This window comes from Lethenteron reissneri, chromosome 30 (genome assembly GCF_015708825.2).
Source record: "Lethenteron reissneri isolate LAM-NWPU_2019-01 chromosome 30, ASM1570882v1, whole genome shotgun sequence".
NCBI classification, from domain to species: domain Eukaryota; kingdom Metazoa; phylum Chordata; class Hyperoartia; order Petromyzontiformes; family Petromyzontidae; genus Lethenteron; species Lethenteron reissneri.
The window spans coordinates 5,298,355-5,319,272 of record NC_083808.1 but is presented as its reverse complement, the minus strand read 5'-3'; the positions used below and the strand labels follow the sequence as shown (position 1 = coordinate 5,319,272).

The 20,918-nt window shown below is 49.0% G+C and overlaps 1 protein-coding gene across 1 annotated transcript in view; it reads left to right on the top strand.

The window, feature by feature from the left end:
• The first annotated feature begins 11,743 nt into the window (after window positions 1-11,743).
• LOC133349441 (sodium- and chloride-dependent creatine transporter 1-like) overlaps window positions 11,744-20,918 on the top strand; it is a 39,867-nt gene continuing 30,692 nt past the window's right edge. Inside the window, exon 1 of the mRNA XM_061562883.1 lies at window positions 11,744-12,650. Within this exon, the coding sequence (XP_061418867.1) occupies window positions 12,335-12,650 (316 nt within the window). The 5' untranslated portion in view covers window positions 11,744-12,334. The remainder of the gene's footprint in view (window positions 12,651-20,918) is intronic.

Genomic DNA, 20,918 nt, shown 5'->3' with positions numbered 1-20,918 from the left:
AGTTCGCCATGGAAGTGGAAGCTGACAGAACTCTACCATTTCTGGATATTCTGCTCGGACGGGGTCAAAATGGAAAAATAACACAACGTTTACCAAAAGAAAACGCACACTTACGCATATCTGAATGCAGAGTCACACCATCATCCCACAAAGAAATCCGCTATCATCAAGACTCTCATTCATCGGGCTAAGAAAGTGTCGGATAGTGATAGTCTGAGAAGTGAAATTAAACATGTTAAAGAAGCGCTGCAATTTAACGGTTGCAATGATGCACAAATCAACAGAGCATTGAATGCCAAACCAAATAAAAAAACACGAGCATTGAAACTGCCCAAGTAATTAAAACCATTAAAATACCGTACATTGCGGGAGTAACTGATAAACTAGCCAGATGTTTGGAAAAACAAAACATCCGAGTCAGATTTGACACGGTAATTAAAATACAGAAATTAATATGTGGTACAAAAGATGTATTACTGAAGCTATCAACATAAGGTGTGTACCGGATTAATTGTACTTGTGGAAAATGCTATGTTGGGCAAACAGGACGAATGATCAGCACGAGACTAAAAAAACATCAAAGAAATATTAAATTCTTCTATTTGCAACTGTCAGCAGTAGCAGAACACGCGTGCCAACAAGGACACTCAATTGATTTTGATAATGTTGAAGTTCTCTCCAAAACAAGTTACTACTGGCCAAGCCTAATTAATTGTAACCGTTTCGGATAGCTACCGTCTTAGTGCTGCTTGGAAGCGAATAATTAAATGACACATTGTTTAAATGCATGCCTATACAGGGCACCATACTTCTATAGGGATTACCGTTGGTACGGCTATTTTAGTGCACACAATGGACAGGAAGGTCAAGATCAATGGGCTCGCATAATGCACGTGCATCATGTATGTTGACTCATTAATCCCGCCCCCCCCTCCCCACTTTGCACAAGAAGTGACGTCATCACATCTACGCCTCTATATAAGGAACGAAACAGAGGGGCTTCTCCACAAATCTGGCTGTCGCCTGATGAAGCTGGTTGTAATTACTGGTGAAACGTCGTACTCAGATTGTAAATGTTGTGGCTTGGCTCTCCAACACACCCGTGTGCTGTACTAGTGACGAATTGGCATGTTCTGTTAACGTGACAAACCTTACTAATTGGCTGTGTCGGGTGGTGGCGGGTTTAACGACACATTGACATATTTACGCAATCTAACCCAAAAAAAAACCTGCATTATGGACGTATATTATAGTATGTACGACGCTGTGGAGAAACCGCGTTACGCTAGGTGGCAGCCTTCTCTTGTTTGATCATCTGTTGCCGAGGCTGATGATGGGTCGTGACGCAGGAAGAAACATTTAATTCGAATTTCGCTACATCATGCGTTCCGTGCCAAGTGCTGTCATGCATTAAAAGCACGGCAGAGCAAATTTAGCCTTGAGAGGACGTTCAGCGTCGGTTGCCAAGATGTTAATGCCTGGCAGGGAATACGCATTTTTAAAAATCCTCTTCCATTAAAACAACGTCACGTGCTAGCCTATCTGCGTGCATTTGTGTCAAACCAATGACATCTGCGATTGACTCGCTGCCAGAGGTGAGAAAATATTTGTTGTCTGGGACACGGAATTGGTTTTCCTTTTGAATGCACACACTTTGACCACAGTCGAATAGCCAGTTGTATAACCGATTATAGTGAAATATGACCAATTTCCCAGGAAGGTCTCATCGATTTCTCAAGGTTATAATCTTTCCAGGAGGGCCCTGCATTTGGATGTTTGGCCATTTACTATGCCGTAGTGGGCCGACACTGAATACTTCACGCACGCAGATTCAAGAACAAATTGCTGCACTGGCATCGACTGACTACCTCGTTGCTAAAGCCATTTACATTGCGATTACGTTGTGCGTCAATATGGCAACGTGATCTTATTAATTTTATCCATGTTGATGTCTGTACTTTTCTTTTTACGATACCATCGACCACGAGTCTGTCGCCTGTGGATTGCCGACCGCATGGATGGCAGGGGTGCAATAATGCCTGGATCTGTGCCAGAGCAGACATTCATCTGTGTGAGTAGCAGTTTGCATGCTCGCGTCAATCCCCTAGCAAAGCCCACGTCTTTTTTTAAATGCCCATCGTTGAAACTATCCGGCCAACCAAATCGCCCCGAATGCACCCGATCTCTGAGCATGGTTCGGAACTTGTATTAGTGACCGACAGGGATTTCCAGATTGCTGTTGGTGTGGCATTACGGAGTGGTAAACATCGTGGGTGCTCTCCTGGGGTTCTAGATTTGAAGCTTTCGTGACTGCAAGGATTCATACTCTTAGGTTTTTTCGGGTAAAGTCACGTAGGTAAAAAATAAAATTAAAAGTTAATAAAAGTAATAATGAAAATAAAATAATAAATCACGACGTTTCGGAGGCAACACAAGTCTCCGTCATCAGGTGGGACCGTCACAGCCAAATTTACTGTATGAATTGGCTGTGACGGTTCCACCTGAAGACGGAGACTTGTGTTGCCTCCGAAACGTCGTGATTTATTATTTTATTTTATTTCCATGATTACTTTTATTAACTTTAAATTTTATTTTTTACCTACGTGACTTTATCGAAAAAACCTAAGAGTATACTCTCAGGGTGTCTTCATTTCCTGCTACGTGACGACGCCAAACACGAATGAAATTGCCCAAAAATCCCGATATGGCAGGATCCTTCTGAACAAAGAAAGGTCTCGAAACACGGCGAGGGTTTCTCAGGCCCATAATTTGTCGTAATTATCGTAATAATCTCCAAAAACATAAAAGCAAACGCTTTAAACGACCGCGACTGAATACGTATCAAGCTAATTCGGCTCAAGCCAACGCTGCGCCGTGTATCCACGCCAGGGTTACCTGGGGACGTGAGACGCGTTTGGGCTTCAAGCTTTGCCCGTTCGTTCTTAGCCGACGAAAAACCCCCCGTGCTTCCCGTTTGCATTCTGACCTTGAAGTGAAACGTTGTCGTCGTGAAATGCTGCACGGACAGCGATGAATGTGGACGAGCCCCCTTGCTTACTACGCCGGCAGATATTGCGGCTTTCATTTAACAATCCTCTCCTCCACCTCCTCCTACCCTTTGTGAAAAAAACAAGACATTGCGTTGCCAACCCCACGTAATGAATGCCCTCCCTGTTGCAGTGTTTGTCACAGTGTGTGCAAGGTGGTCAGGGCTGCTTTGTGGCGGTAGTGTAGCGGTTAGCGCGCTGCGATATGTATGAGAAACTGTTGGACTTCTTTCGCACCCTACATAGCCAACCATGCTCATCGGAGGTGCGGGGGAAGGACAACACGAAGCTACTGTACACACAAACAGCAGTTCTAAAGAAATTAATCCAGCGACCCGAGTTCGATTCCCGCTCACGACCAACACCAGTGACGATTATCTGAACCGGTTCTGGGCCTCCCCTAGGTCGACTTGAGTACCTGGTGCGGTGTGTAAACATCGCCACTGGGGAGACAAATGCGACCGGGCGTGTTGATGGCCACCCAGCCCCTCGTGTGCCGTGCCGGCCTTCATAGGTGCTCGCTGACAAGCAGTTGCCCCAACAGTCTCTTAATGTCTACACGGGGGATCTTTGTCTTTGCGAAAGCTCTTTGCGGCACTGGCCACCGTCACAGATGAAGGGGGATAGACTCGGCTTCAATGCGTGGGCACTGTATACGTGTGTATTTTAAGCACAGATCCATCAACGGGGACGTGAGTGTCCAGGCGTAGAGAGAGAGAGAGAGCTTGGGGGTCAAAGGAATGCGGGACCTTCCTTGCGTGTTCAGCCACCGTTACTCGAACTAGGAAAGTGCCCGGCACCTCGCCGCACACAAAGTTGTCGTCGCTGCGGACACTTGGCAGGACGATGAAAAGCCAAGCGTTGCGAATTATGCGCAGGTTACCGAGGCACGGTGAAGAAGGCGGCTGTGCCTGCGGTTAGTTTATAGAAGCAGAGGTCACAAACGCACGTCCGTATATAAAATGCGTTCTATCCCGTTATATTCGCCGGCGTACACATACGTCCACGGCTAATTTGTCAGTTCACTCGTGGGTGAGCCCCCCCTCTCCCCCGGGCATGACCATACTTCACCACGATGTTCGTGTGGGTTGGTTAAGGGAGATGGGGCACGAGATTGGATTTTTTTTTAATGCACTGCCCTCTACTGCCCACAGCGATAACTAAGCCCGCGCTTGTGTTTAATGGTAGCCCATCCGAATACAATCCGGGCACTTCTGTACGTGGCTGTCAGAGCCGTCCCGAGGGGCGACTGCCCCGGGCCCCGCACTTTGGGGGGGGGGGGGTACGCTTCAACGTCACGGTGTCAGATGTAATATTCCCGGTTTAGTTTGAAGGCGTCGGGGAGGCCCACATGAAGTGGGATTTGCCCCTGGCCCTGCATCTCCCACTATGTACGGCCCTGGTCGCTGTATTCGCATATCCAGTGATATACTTAATATACTTTAAATAAAACATAATAAAATAATTCTCACGACGTTTCGGCCACAACGCAAGCAGCCGTCCTCAGGTGAAAACCAGGTCTGTCGAGGCGACAGCGTCTGTCGCCTCGACAGACCTGGTTTTATTATGTTTTATTTTTATTATTGTATTACTTCCCTTTTACGTGACTTTACCGAAAGAACCAAGAAGATTAATCCCTGCAGTCACGAAAGCTTTAAATCGAAATTTAAAGTAACAATAGTTTAGCATTAATTTACTGCACCTTTGTCAATCAACTGCCGGACGAAGGTCAATCTCTGCGTTGCGTCGGTCATGTGAGTTGTATGACCGAAACGTTGCCACGCTGTGATCAACGCAGGTTGGTCAGAGGCCCTGGGATGCGTGACCAGGACTCGCCCTCTCATGTTAAGTTGTTAAGTCGGAATCGAACCAATAAAAACCGCTGGGTTCATAGCGCACTGCGCCAAACACTTCGTGCACCCCATTTCTTCTTGTTAAAGTTATAATACACCGCAAAATAAAATGAAATTCGGAAAACTCTCTCTGATGAGATGGATGCAGAGGGGATTCGATTCATCACTTACCAGTGAATTAAGACTCAGGATGTGTAATGTAAAGCAATCATGATGAGCATTAAACTGCGTCTTGGGTTTACAAGCGGTGCCAGGGTCAAGGCTTCGTCTCCGGTGCATTATCACTGACACTGATCAATGGGTCTCCAAATGGGAAAAAAATTCAAACAATTGTGATGGTTAAGTTAGAGGAGACGGATCCGGTTATGAATGCAAACTGCCGTTACGTGGAATTTGCTTCAATGAAGTATGCAAAGTAGGTCACGCTTTTGAATTTAGTTTGGTTTATAAATTCCAGACCGACTCCCATGCTGCACCCAGTGACAGAAAGGGCAGAGTTTCGTTCGTATATACCTAGTGCCTGCCACACCAACGTAATGTGGACATGAACATGTATAGAGTCTCATTGCCACTCCACTGTTAGATGGTGGCTTCCACACTGTGTGGACTGGGCGGGTTATTCGTCCATACTTTGCTGCACAGCACTGCCTCCTGATGCAAAACCGTAACCCCCGCAAGTCTACAGAAATCTGCTGTGCGTGGCGGTTCACACATCCAAGTACAATTCAGGCGCAAGCCAGCGTAGCCACAGAGATCTCGTGAGATAACGCGCATTCCAAGTGACTTGATCATCAGCTGCAGTGCAATAGGATATTGTGAATGAGTCAACCACTCAAGTGGTGCGTCTGATTTTTTTTTCTCCTCTACTGCCTTTGCAGTGTTCATTCAAACATGAAATTCCTTCCCCAAACTCTTCCTTTCTCCTACCCTACCAGCTATGGCCACGTGCTCGGTGACCTGCGATGAGGAGCTGCGCTCCTTGTACAGCATCTCAGTGAAGGGTTTCATGGGTGAGCTTTGTGTAGCAATACCCCCGGACCTCTCTGTGCCGGCTGCTGATGCTATGAATAGACCTTACATCAGGGCCACGTGAGGACATTCCTTGAATGGGAGCGAGGGGACTATATGGCGATGAGGGACAGAGTAGGGCTGGGCAAAAGCATGGGAATTGGTGAAAAGGTCCAGAGCTAACGTTATGCGCGTTTGTGCAAATTCACAAATGGTTACATGTGACGTCATTACTATTCTCATTCATTCTTTATGATCCAATTTGCATGATCATATAAACTATCTTGACTTAAAGCTTTCGTGACTGCAGGAATTCATATTCTTTGGGTCTTTTGGCAAAGTCACGTAGATAGGTTCAAACAAAATAACAAAAAACTACGACGTTTCGATCGCAACACAAGCGGTCCTGATGACGTGCTGATGACGACCGCTTGTGTTGCGATCGAAACGTCGTTGTTTTTTGTTATTTTCTTTAAACATATTTACGTGACTTTACCGAAAGACCCAAAGAAAATATATAAACTATCGTCATCCAATAATCTACAATCATCGTGATAGAATTATCGAATCGTAATTGCTGCCATCATCATCATCATCATCATCAAACAAGTCAGTTGTTATTATGCATTCACTAATGCAGTCACCATCCACAACAAATCATCATTGGAAAAAAAACAATACAATAGATTCGTTATTGTGCAATGATGGTGACGATGATGACGACGATCATTATCGCCTCTTTGCAAGGTGACCACTGCATAGAGACTATACTGCATGAGGTGTCATCCAGAAGTGAACCGAACCCTTGGTTAGGTAATGAACTGAGAGTTGCAGTCTCAGCGAGCCCCATTAGAGAGACCCCGACAATGCGCGTCTTGCAATCCACTCGAGCCAGATGGGTCCCGGAGGTCGCACAGAACTGGATCCCTTTACATGGCCAGGCAGCCTCGTGACGAGGTCATGTTTCTCGTGGGAAGTGTTTTATTTTCCACGTGCAGCTGCTATGGTGGTTAAGGTGACGTCCCGGTGCAGCGAGTATCCCAGATCGTGGAGACCTTTCGTTTGACATTCGACAATCCGTCACAACATTTTTACCGGCAGACATCCAGACCCGCTGACCCGAATGAACGGTGGTGTAAGACTCTCTCGGAAACGCGTGTGTACGATTGCTTATTCACCTGTCACCCGCTGAAATTTTTTTTATTGGAAACCCATGACTCAAACAATCCATGAATGTTACAAGTCAGGTTATGATGTCAAGATAAAATCACGGCCAACGCCATTCGTGACAATAGATCTCATCATCGCTCCCTCATGCTGGATTCTGTTCTTCCCAAGTTTTTCATTCTCCTTTGCTGCCCCCCCCCCCCCCCAATGGTCTGGAACTCCCTTCTCAGACATTCGTGCTGTCGACTCCCCGCCGCTGTTAAAGTCCCAGGCTCAAGAACAAATGTCTTTTTCTCTGGCTATGACTGACCGTCTCAAAACAAACAATCAAATATGCCCACTGTTTCTGAACAGCGTCTTGAAATGTTAAGTCTAGACGCTATATAGATTCCCATTGTATTATATTTGATAAAGGGTCAACAACTGACCTTCAGATAATTATCTTACAATCTAATGGCTTTAGATATGCACGTTTGGTTGCCGACTACTGGGTAGGTACTCCCATTGACGGCCTCAGTAACGCGACCTCCATCCTGCACACGTGTCCGACCCATCACAACCTCCCCTTTACTGCAACGTACCATTCCGAAACCCTAGTTGTTTATCTTATTCCTTACACGAAATTGCGAACATCCTCCATACACAGACTTGCCAAGGTGGGTGAGTGGAGGCGCGGGTAGGGGAGTGGTGATCCCGAAATTTAAAGCTTTACATTAAAAAAAATGCGTTGGTTTTCCTCCGGCGAATATCAAGGATGCCCTATCGCGACCCTTCCATGCAGGGATTCGCCACACCCTCCACCACACACCTGTATTCAACGTCCGGTGTTGACATACGCCTTGCCCTGTAAACGTTGAACTCTGACCCATACGGTAGTAGGACGTCTTCGAAAAGGGTAAATGGTACAGCCCCGATGGCGAAAGGGCCCTCCACGGAAGGGAGCTCTAGAGGAGAGCCCGCAATGTCGAGGGCAATTTCGGCCTACTCATCCACGCTGGCACAGATGTCTTGGAAAACTCGTGGTGGTGGTGGTGAAGTTACCCACACTTCACTCCACCACAGGCGACCTGCCAGTCGACTCTGGTGTGGCGCATTTATACCAACTGGGTGAACAGAACAAGAGTTTCAGCTGCCGCGCCGGGAAATCGATTCAAACCGAAAGGATGGGGAGGGCGGGTGGGGCCTGGATTTCAATGCCAGTGTGCTAACCCATAATACCACGCCCCCCCACCCCTATACACACACATTCGGTCAAGTACATTTCATTGTATGGCAGTTTTGTGAAAGGCTCGCTACGATACATAGCAATGAAGAGTTGGAATACCCTGTGTGTGTGTGTTGGTTACAATCACCGATGCTGATGCATGGCTTGGGCGAGAGTAGCGTCGCACGTGATTACGGCTCAAGTCAACACGTGCGGTGGCTTTAATCAGGGCCACGGCAAATCCGCTTCCAAGAAACTCTAACAAAGACAAAAGACCCCCCATGTAGCCTCGAACACAAACAGCAAGTGCTGTTGGCGAGCACCGTTGAAAGCCGGCACGCCACACCGAGGAGGGGTGGGGGGGGTTGGACAGCAACAGTGCTGATGCTTACAAATCGCATCAGGTGCTGATCAAAGGCTAAGTCAACCCAGGGGAGGGAGACCCAGCACCGGTTCAAATATTCGCCGATGTTTGGTCGTGAGCGGAAATCGAAAGGTGACCACTCTGCCACCACGGACTCACGGGAAACGCCGACAGTCCGGACCACGCCACCACCAGAGACCAACAAAGAGACTTCTGTTGTTCGTAATGGAGAACGCGTCGTGTTTATTCCCCGCTGTGTACGGGGCTCCAGACGCTGTGTTGGTCGTGAAGGGATCTATTTGTTAGCGCGCTGCGCTACGCACTCGGCGACCCGAGTTCGATTCACGCTCACGGCCAACACCAGTGACGAGTATTTGCAACCGGTCCTGGGCCTCCCCTAGATCGACTCAGCCTCAAATGAGTACCTGGTGCGGTGTAAAAATAATAAATCGCCACTGGGGAGACAAAGGCGGCCGGGCGTGGTGCTGGCCACCCACCCCCTCGTGTGCCGTGCCGGCCTTCATGGGTGCTCGCTAACAGCACTTGACCCAACAGTCTAGTAAGGCTACACGGGTGATCTTTGTCTTTGTAACTTGACTATACTTCACCACGTTGGTGAAGGTGGGGCAGCATAGACGATTGATGTATTCTACACTGCAAACTGCTGCCCGCCACGTGGCCCCGTAGCCGATTAACAGGAAGTTACTAACAACTAGTGAGTACCCATGCGAGCACTATCCAGGCTCAAACTTGCTGAGCTTCCAAGATCCGAGTTATAACCTCCGCAGAGGCCGAAACGAGAGAGCTACGTCTTCAAACAGCGACAACAAAAAAACAACACGGTGACATCATCGTTCCAGAGGTTCTTTATCCGCACCACCTTGCCACGACGACCACCACCTCCACGAACGGCAGCAGGGCCAGACGACCTCGCTATTGTACGGTTTCATCATCATCATCATCATCGTTATTAGGATGCATCAGTGCGGGATAAGTAACCGTCGTTAGCAAACTGCTTGAATGTGAGCGGGTTATTCGGCACAGCCTTAGGTCTCCAACATACAATTGCGTGCGCTCTGCTGGGCTCAGGAGGCAAATCATTGAACGGCCGCAGTGAAAGGCAGCGAACAAATGGCAAAACACTATATGAAACACGCGTCTTCAACGTGAAAAAAATGTGAACAAAACCCGCGACAGGAATTCCAAGCGCGATTTTCAGTCCAAAAAAAAATGTGTCAAATAACCACCGTCAGCCATGGTCAATCCACTGCTCGATGAAATGCCTCCACAAGTCACGATCCTGCAAATAAACGCGATGCGCGGACGCACTCGTCGAGGTAGCATTGAAATAAAAAAAAAATCACGATTTGTGGGATGTAATTAAATTTGTGGCCATATCGGAATTTTGAATGAGGATCCGCTCAGCTGACGTCAGTGCTCCGCTCGTGATTGGGGAGGCAATGGGCGGTAATCAGGAGAAGTGCATTCCTGTGCCTGCGTCGCATTCGAACGCGTTGCAGTTCACGAAGGCGTGCGCATGGAAACGAAACCCCCCACCCGGGCCCACGTCAATGGACGGGGTGGAGCGACTGCTATAGGCGGTTAGCGCATTGCGCTGTGAAACCCGCTCGCCCGAGTTCGCGTCCCAGCCACGGCGAACGCAACAGCAGCAGCGACGACGAACGTCTGAACCAGGTGCTGGAGGTCGTCATCCCTTTTCGCTAACGTGATAAAGTATGGTTAAGAACCAGCACCCCCCCCCCCCCCACACAGAGGCCGACACGGCGTGGCTATTGCCTCGTCATCTTTATCATTTATAATTAATATTTCAAACACGCGCGCACGCAAAAGAAGCGCATTGCGTCTTCGTTTTGCAACGTGAATTATGAATCCGCTCACGTGCCGCCTTCCTCCGTCCGCGTGGCGCACACAGCAACGATTGTCAAATGCAAACGGATGGGGGGGTGTGTGTGAGCAGCAACTGCTCTTCATCTCAAGCGAAGATTAGTCCTTGCGTAATGCGGAGAGAGAGAGAAAGGGGTGTCGGGGGGGTGCAATGAGGATAGATGGGGACGCGAAATTGCTCTGCGCAGTAGCCAATGGCGCGCGATTTGCTGCTGGCGTCGAGGATGAGATACAGGGCGCACAGATACAGGGCGCACAGATAAAGGTGCCGACGGAGACGAAGGGACAGTGGGAGGAGCGCATCCGTTTCGCGTGTTCATTCGCACGGTGGTCACAACGTCGAGGTGCGTGTGCGGGCACATCGGGAGCAACGTCCAAAATGCAAATGCGGCGGCCGCCGCGCAAAGAGAGACTTTGGTCGGTCACCCCCCCACCACCACCACCATCACCCCTCCCCCCACCACCATCACCCCTCCCACCTCCGCGCTCAGTCTCGGTTCCCGAGCGCGTTCGTACGCACGTCGCTGCACGTACGCACGCTCGCTACGTCACGACACGGGTAGGAGCAAAGGATCTTGAAACGGCCGCTGCACCCCAACCCCCACCCCCTCTCATCATCCATCTCCCCCTTCCCTCCCTCCCTGCCTCCCTCTCTCCCCTGCTCCTCCTCCTCCTCCCGAACCACCGCAACATCATCAACCCCATGACCATGACACCCGCCCACCGGTACCCCCCCCCCCAACCCCCGCAGATGGAGAGGTTCCTCCCATCCACCCGGGCCAAAAAAAGACGCGTCCCCACTACCCCCCTCTTCATCCTCCTGCTGCTGCTACTCCCCTCCCACCTCCTCCCTCCCTCCTCCTCACCTCCTCCCCAATGCACCCCACCGCGTCATCCTCCCACCCCCCCAATGCACCCCACCGCGTCATCCTCCCACCAACCCAGAGACCCTAAGCAGGGCTGGAGAGAGCGAGAGGAGGAGGGAGGGGGGGAGGAGGAGGAGTGGAGGGGGCAGGGAGGGGTGGAGGAGGGAGGGGGGAGGAGGGAGGAGGGAGGGAGGAGGGAGGAGGGAGGGAGGAGGGAGGAGGGAGGGAGGAGTGGAGGGTGGAGGAGGGAGGGGGGAGGAGTGGAGGGGGAGGGCTCCGCGATTGACCACCACGTGGACACCATTACGCGAGTATAAATAGAGGCTGCGGCGCACGCGGGGAGAGCGCAAACGCAGCAGCCAGACGAGAGGCGTGAAGAGAAGAGCTGAGAGAGAGCAGAGAACAGAGCAGAGAACAGAGAGAGGAGAGAGAGAGAAGAGACGACACAGCGATCTGGCTGCAGCGCGAAGCAGTGGCGATGAGAGCTTGAAGGCGAACCTCGTCAGTGCGCGTCCCCGCTCGCCTCGGCTCCTTTTCTCGGATCCCATGCGATTCTTCAGGCTCTCATTTAAGTGTTTTGTAGATTGCTTCTGATTCCCTTCGGCCGCGACACCTAAAATAAGAACGAGTCTTCTCTTTACGACAAAACAGAGCCAAACGCACCGCGGTCGGGTCGGGCTGAGTGGTGGTGGAGGTGGAGGTGGTGCTCGGTAGCCCGTCCCGACCGAGGGGTTGTTTGGTTCATCCAAACCGCGTGCGCTGAGAAGCCGGGGGTGGGTTTGGGTGCGTTTGGAAGCGGTGGGAGAAGAAGTCTCTATTCTGTTGCGTTATTTTGGGTGTCGAGGAAAGAAAGAGGTGAACGAAGGGCACGTGGCTGCAGCAACAGCAGCAGCTGCGGTGGTGTTGTTGGTCGTGTGAAGATGAAGATGAGACAGTTTCAACTCTGTCCGGAGAGTCCCTGCGATGGCTCAAGCGACGATGGCGCAGTGGTCGACGCCGGGGACCACACGCGGGTCATGGTGGTGGCAGCTGCAGGCGGCGGTGGTGGCGGTGGTGTCAAGGGGGATCACGATGGCTGCGCAGAGGCGGGTGGCGTGAGTCCCCAGCCCAGGGGCGAGTACAGAGAGCGGGAGACGTGGACGCGGCAGATGGACTTCATCATGTCGTGTGTCGGCTTCGCCGTGGGTCTGGGCAACGTCTGGCGCTTTCCTTACCTGTGCTACAAGAATGGCGGAGGTGCGCTCACACACACACACACACCGAAAGACAACGATTGTCCACCCACCCACCACCACCCCCCCCATCGTTTGGGCTGTGCACGATCATCGGCAATGCCGCCCGCTCTGCTGCTGCTAACGGTGCAACGCGCGTGCCGCTGAGTGCGTGCGCATGTCGCCCTGGCGTCGTTTAGTGACTGTCACAGGCCTCGCGATCCAACAGCAACACCAACATCATCACCAACACCACCAATACCACCACCAGCACTACCACCAACACCACCAACACTACCACCACCAACACCGCCAACATCTTCACCACCAATACCACCACCAACACTACCAACACCACCAACATCATCACCAACACCACCACCACCAACATCATCACCACCATCACCAACACCACCAATATCACCACCATCACCACCACCAACACCACCACCATCACCACCACCAACCCCACCAACACCACCAACACCACCACACCACCACCAACACCAACACCACCATCACCAACCCCACCATCAACACCACCAACACCACCACCAACACCATCACCAACACCACCACCACCACGTGCGGCTGAACGGTCTTCCTCCACGTGCTCCCCGCACGCTCGTCCGTTCATCCGACCTGCGCCGTTGAACGGGCGGATGTTCAAATCATCGTCAACGCGCTGCACGCGCCCGATGATTGCTCCACGTGCGACGATTCATTGACGGATTGACGTGGGGGGGGGGGGTGGTGGTGGGCAGCCGATTTACATTCACTCGAATTCGCCGTCGCTCTCCGTGTCGAAGTGCTTGCTCCATTGGCGAGGCATGTTTCGGCGTGAGACGTTCACGCAGGAGGCGAGCGAGTAGGGTCAACCCCACCCCCCACCCCACGTGGAACGTGATCGGGTCACGGGGACTGGAGTGTGGGTTTGGAGGCAGATGAAATCCCTGCTTTTCTACGTGGCAAGGGGAGACAGGTCCCTCGCACGTGCCGGCCTTACTGATGAGGTTGTCGTCGGAGCCGCGTCTGCGTGAGCCGGGGGGGATGTTCACCGACTGTCAAGGACAGCCAATTCTGCCTCTCTTACCCTTCCCCACGTCCCTGATCACATCGCCGCACGTGTCCCGTGCACTGTACAGAGCCGTGCTGCTGCTCTGCCCATTGATATGTTAATCGCGTAGCCATCGCCCGGCACGTTTCCCCCGTGCGGTGGCAGATTGATGAAATTCTCAATTGGGCCCTTACCTGGCTACTGTGATCCGTCATTGAGTCGAACAATGCGATGGATCATTGTCATAACCAGGCAGGCAGGCGGTGGTGGCCGTGCTCAATCCACTGCTGGATGCGTAAAAACCCACCCAATGAACTGCCAGGCCCACTATCTCTCACGACCGCCATGCGATGTAATCAAAAGAATGTAATTCACAATACAAACCATATTTTAGAAGGGGCTAAATGACCCTGCGTAGTGCATATACGAACGAGCGTTCTTCTTCGTGGCTACGGAAGAGGGCTTTTGTTTCGATTTAAAGCTTTCGTGACTGCAGGGATTCATCTTCTTGATTCTTTCAGTAAAGTCACGTAGAATGGAAATAATAAAATAAAACATAATAAAATAATTCTCACGACGTTTCGGCCACAACGCAAGCAGTCGTCCTCAGGTGAAGACCAGGTCTGTCTCCCCACCACCCTGCTCTCTCCCGAAATCCAAACCCTAACCTTCCTTTCACTTAAACACAATAGGACTGTCGGAAAGACAGCGTCTGAATGAACACAGCCCTGGTCTTCACCTGAGGACGGCTGCTTGCGTTGTGGCCGAAACGTCGTGAGAATTATTTTTATTAGGTTTTATTTTATTATTTTATTATTTCCATTCTACGTGACTTTACCGAAAGAACCAAGAAGAGGGCTTTTGTTGTTCAGGTGAAAGGAAGGTTAGGGTTTGGATTTCGGGAGAGAGCAGGGTGGTGGGGAAAAAATATATTGATGGATCGAGACATCTGGAGAGATATAAACAGTTGTTGGCACAGGGATTAGCGGGAGGAAACCTTGGCTTAAAAATTTTAAATGGAACGTGGACAGCTGTGTGAGTGGGGGGCAGTCTAGAATGCGTGGGTAGCAGTGGAGAAGGAGCCACCATTTCTCAGAATTTTAGCTCGTGTATTACACAGAATAAAAACGGCGTTCAAGACACCCAATGGGGCATGTATAATATATTGTCCACACTCTGAATACGCTTCTAATGTATTAATTGCGTGACAATTTTATTTTAAACACCACGGGAGGTCATCTGAAGTTACAGAAAATTTGGCACGAACAAACAAATTGGCACGATTTGTCTCCCACCGGTTGCGTTATCGTTGCCCGGCACGATGTCTCTGTGCTTGGGCAGCTTCTTTAGCTCCGAGCAACGTGGGAAGGCGAAAACATTGGACACCATTTCCGAGCAGACACGCGTACCACTCCCTCCGAAAACAAATCTGGAGTGAACCAGCAGCTGAGCCACCCGGAGACACACACTGGTCGATTTGGTGGCCATGCTGGTTTTATGAGCTTGTCCCCAGGGTTTAACTGTCCATGTTCAGTGATTGACGGAACCTCATCCATGTGCTACGGCTCGATTTGCCAGTCACGGGAACCACAGCAGCTGCCACCAGAGCTCTAGGGGACATCTGTAAAATGTGGTGATTTTATTTCGCCAAATTTGTCGATTGTTCAGAATTTCCCCTCTCCTGCCTGCCACCTCTTCCTGAAATGCGACGGTACCGGTTTTTTGTTGTAAAATGTAAACTCTATTTTCAAGGGCAACGTTTTTTGTGTGTGTGCTGTTTAGTTTGTTGTCGTTTCCCGTACCTCTGGTTAGCACAGTTGACTATATATGGTGCGAAAGAAGTTATACGTACATACATTAACCGTGACTTGTCTTTGGATCATGCAATAGCTGAAGAAAATACAAGCGCCGTCAAACACCATCTCCGATGGCGGCCAGGAAGTGTTTATTAATGGACAAACCTGCTGAGTAAGAAGCACAATTTGTGAATTGGAAAACATAAACATGTGGTGGCCATGGGTTCTCACCTGGGTTATAAATAACGGCCATCTATTTGTGTAATTTAATTTTCCTTACAATGAGCCAGCAATTAAAATACAACAACAGACAGCACATCCTACATGTTAGATAAGCAATACATGACACGAACGCATTATACTCATATTTACGTAATGGGATTGGACAATTTAACATAACTGCAAGGCATTCAATGATTATATAATAGGTTTGAAACAATAACAAATATTGGATACCATTTTGATTTTATTTAAGCACGAAGATTGTTGAAGTGGGCAAGAATTTTATTTAGTTGTTTTCATTTTATTATTTTTATTTTTCATCTATCTGACTTTACCGAAAGAACCAAAGAGTATGGATCCTTGCAGTCACGAAAACTTCAAATCTAGAATTAACAATTTAAGTCTGCCATAGCATGTGCAAGGATAGCCAATTCTAACTCCACATACTAAATGCAAAGTATTAAATTGGTCAGTGGGTAAAAATTCTGAACTCTATTTGAAGGGCAACTTTAGCAGCAGTTTAACACGTTGGTTATCGCGAACAATATTCATGATGAAGATTGTTTTTGGGTTAGATCGCATAAATATAAATGTGTCGTTAACCCACCACCATCCGACACAGCAAGGCTTGTCACGTAAACAAAATGTGCCCATGAGTCACTACTTCAGCAGTAACTGTTCAATTTTATCGACAACATTTATATTTAAGCGATCTAATCCAAAAAACGACCTCCTCCCCCCCTTAATTTCGAACGTTGGCACCGCCTTACATTCAATTCGTTCTCTCGTGGCTCTCACGTCCGATGCGGTTAGAGAAACGAAGGCACGAAATCTGCCGCGTAGCGAAAGTAAATTGCCGTGTGGGGCACATCTCCGTCTTGGACTTGCGTACGCTCGCAAAGTCACGCGCGGTGCATAGCGTTGCACCACATTGCGCAGGTAGTATCAAAACCAAACCATCAACGGTGCTCTTTAACCCCATAAAAAAATAGCACAGAAACCAAAAGATTCGTCTTCATCGTCATCACGACCCATGGGCAGATATCCCCGTAGGTGTCCACTGCACATTTCGTCATTCCTCTCTGTCTTGTGCCAATACGCTCAAGTAGTGCCACATCTTTCACAGGCACCAATCACTTATGTCGTCGTCAAGCCCTTGTCTTTAATTTTCGATTTCAAGGTTTCGTGACTGCAGGGATTAATCTTCTTGGTTCTTTTGGTAAAGTCACGTAGAATGGAAATAATAAAATAGTAAAAATAAAACATAATAAAATAATTCTCACGACGTTTCGGCCACAACGCAAGCAGCCGTCCTCAGGTGGAAAACAGGTCTGTCGAGAAGACAGAGTCATTCAGACTCTGTCTAATGGCTGCTTGCGTTGTGACCGAAACGTCGTGAGAATTATTTTATTATGTTATATTTTTATTATTTTATTATTTCCATTCTACGTGACTTTACCGAAAGAACCAAGAAGATGAAGCCCTTGTCTGTTCAAAAAAAAGATGAGCATGAGGAAAGTGACCGCGTCAGCCAATATGCCCCAAAACATCGAGTGTGTGACCACCAAAGCGGCTGTCATCGGTCCTCTCGCTGCCTACTGTAAAGGTGGCGACAGACGACAAGAAGCTGCCACTGCTGGGACCGGGGCAGGCGCCAGTAACGTTCCACACCGGTGTCGGGTTAAGAATAGTGCGTGCCCCATGGGTCCGCAGCAGGGGCTCGAGATTTTCCTGCCGCCGTAAGAGATTCCCAGCCGGTAAGCCCAGAGACGTGGCCAGCAATCGTCAAGCCAGAAGGGCCGGGTTGCTCTCCTTGAGACTGGACTTCGTCAAGGGAAGGATGGAAGATGAGTTCTCGCGAGGACGGTCGGTGTACATTTGATATGTTTATCGCGGTCACGCGCGCCTCGTCGCGGCACGCTGCGTGGCGCCTGCATCAACATGTAACAGATTGGCGCCGCGTGTAACAAACGTTGGGCAATGGTCATCACCATCGTTGGTCCTGAGCCAGTGGTTGAAAGACCATATCCAAACAGGCGGCGTCCAGGATTTACGTGAGACGGCAACTCTTAATGAGCCACCATATGGTGCAGCCAACACCGAGTGTTGGTCACTGTACCGACCCTGAAGGGATGTTGGAGATGATGAGCTGATCCTGGCAGGGATTTGAGCGCATGATCTCAGCAATGGGGAAAGCCCTCTGTCAGCCGACAAACTCGGCTACATTCTGGCCAGCTTTTGAGAAATTTCCGGCGTGCCATCCCTTGTTGCATTTTATCGCTGCCTCTCGAAAATGTTTGACCGACGTGATGGCACATGGTTTATGTCCTTCGTTTGTAACTAGTGCGCATTGGCTAATCAGTGTCCCTCTTGCAAGGGAGAACTGAGCTATTTACAAGGATGCATGTAGGGGTTTAGTGTATATAATGGGGGTTAAAGGTCAAGATGTGTCACTGCTGGTTAGCAGGGCCTCTACTGGAGTAAGCTATAGAGAGCTCCTCTAGAGGGTATTGGCCTACTATTCCATGCTATACTTCTGACGTTGCGGAAGGAAAATTATTTTTAAAAACACAACGGAAGGGGCGCAGGTATTTGTTCAATATAACAAACTAATTTAACGTACAACGTGAAGTACCAGATCATGAAAACCGCATCAATGCTCGAGAGCTATAAGTTCAACATTGGCTCAAATTATCGTCAGATCACCATGTGTGCTTGTGTACGAGGGATCTGTTTGGGATGCGTGCTATCAAGAGACAATTACACATTTACATTACTTACATAAAAAACCCCACTAAACCAATTAATCAGGAACCCACTTATTCTGGAATGGGTGACGATTCTTTGACACGTGGACAATCACGCTGTACAGGAAAGGTGTTTTGTTGCTAAACAATCATAAATGTATCTTCTGTCCAGGAGTGAGCTGTAGATTGCTTGCTTGGGCCGTGTCTAAATGCGTGCATGTGAAAGTCAGCGGTATGGTGTACACAGGTGTGCACTGCGTGTGTGTTGTTTGTACGTTGTGTGTGTGTGTGTCTGTGGGGCTGTGGGGAGCGGTAGTGTAGGGGTTAGCAAGCTGTGCCACAAACCTGGCCACCCGGGTTCGATTCCCGCTCACGGCCAACACCGGTGACGATTATCTGAACCGGTTTTGTGCCTCCCCTAGGTCAACTCAAACACAAATGACTCCCTAGTGCGATGTGTAAACTTCGCCACTAGGGAGACAAAGGCGGCCTGGTGTGGTGCTGGCCACCCACTCGCTCGTGTGCCGTGCCGGCCTTCATAGGTGCTCGCTAACAGCACTTGCCCCAACAGTTTAGCAAAGGCTATACGGGGGATCTTTGTCTTTGTGGAGCTGGCCACCCACCCCCTTGTGTACTGTTGATGGCCTTAATAAGTGTTTGTGAACAGCACTTGCCCCAAAAGTCTGCAAAGGCTATACAGGGGATCTACGTCCTTGCGCTTTTCCATTTTTATAAACAAACGTTGGTACATCTTTTTAAAAATGTACTATTAAATAAGAAACACATTAATAACATCGGCCTACTATACATTTTCTCCGTCATAAGGCAGTGTTAATGACGGACGTGATGATGTTTCGTTAAATGTTGTGCTTGTGCAGCACTGCTAGCATAGTCTATTCAGTTTTTTGGTCAATAGTTCTTTAGCGTTACAATAATACACTGAATGATGACTGATGGACCTCTTTAAATCCAATGCTGGATAAAGGCCTCTCACATCGTGTTGGTTATGTTTTTCTCTCTCTCCACACTTCACCGTGCTGGTCAGTATGTGTTGGTGATGGCGGGGGCAGGCACACAGGATCAGTTTAATCGTCATTCGCCACTGACGTTAGCAGTGGCCGGGAATTGAACATAGTCTTTCTACGTTCATCGTGCATTGCACTTGCCACTGTCCCACTGATTACTCCCCCCTCCCCGCTATGGTATAACGGTACAGTATTTATGCAACTATATTCATGTTACCATTTTGGATTAGACACAAAGACGCGATTTTTATTTTCAAATTGACTCAACATTTAATGTAACGGCGAAATGTCCGTCAGTGGCTCGTTCTACCCCGCCGGCGTGAAATGCATTCTCGTGAAGCGCCCGCGTCGTGCGCACAAGGCAGTGGCGAGGCCGCGTCCTGCCCTCTTCTAAAGGCTAAGTACATTTACTGCTTTCTAATCAATATGCAGCTGGCGCAGAGAAGAACCTTTTTCTATAATTGCCATGGCTCAATTCTGAAGGGTGGTTTAAAAATTCTGTTTTGTGAGATTTTTTCAGGGAGGGGCAGGGGGACGGGTTACAAACGCTGCTTGACAGCTTTGCAAACTTCCAATTAGTGAAGCTTTTTTTGTTAGTTTTTTGCGTTTGCGTGCAACTTAAGTCATCCGGGCAGCTTCTAAATATTGCATAGTATATTTAATTATTAAGCGGATGTGACCTGGCTGAAATGCCAAGGCACTCGGTGTGTGGTACGCAATAAATGAAAGCCTGCCATAAAACATTTACGTGCAATAGTAACCTCAGGAATATATATGAAATTAGTAGATGTGAATTTGATTGGTCAGTGATGTCACCAAGCCCCGCCCATCACCTCCAGTCCAGCGTCACACGTTGCAACAAAGGTGAGACTTTTTTTTTATTCCTCTCAACAATTTTTGTGTTTTATAATATTAGAGTCCCAAGAGTCAAATCCATAATCGTTAGAGTGATCGATTACTTAAATATTTAAATAGCCCATCACAAATGAAGATTCAGATTAATATTTTACTGACACATCTCCTGGATTATTTTGCTTTAACATGCAGAACGTTTTAATATTTTGGTAACATTTTCAGCAGCTCCCTTAGGGGTAAGCACCCCGTTCCTAAATCAACTTGGGTTTTTAAAGGCGGATTTTATGCGATCGGGGACAGGAGGTGCTAAGGCAAGAGTGCACAAAGGGGTGGCTTTCACGGCTTATTTACCGGTACCATTTAGCATCCGTTGGAATTGCTCGAGCGATGCTATGAGAGGAGGCGTTTTACGCTCGGTGGACCGGGGCTTTGAGTCCGTGTCACAGGCCGCTGAAACCTGGATGTCGATAAAAAAAAACGAAAGAAAGTTAAAGGTGTGCAGCCCCCTGCCACTACTCGCTCACACAACTGTTGGTGGAAGGGCCTCCATGAGAGGGAGCTGAAACATCTTGGAAGAGAGACGGGAGCACT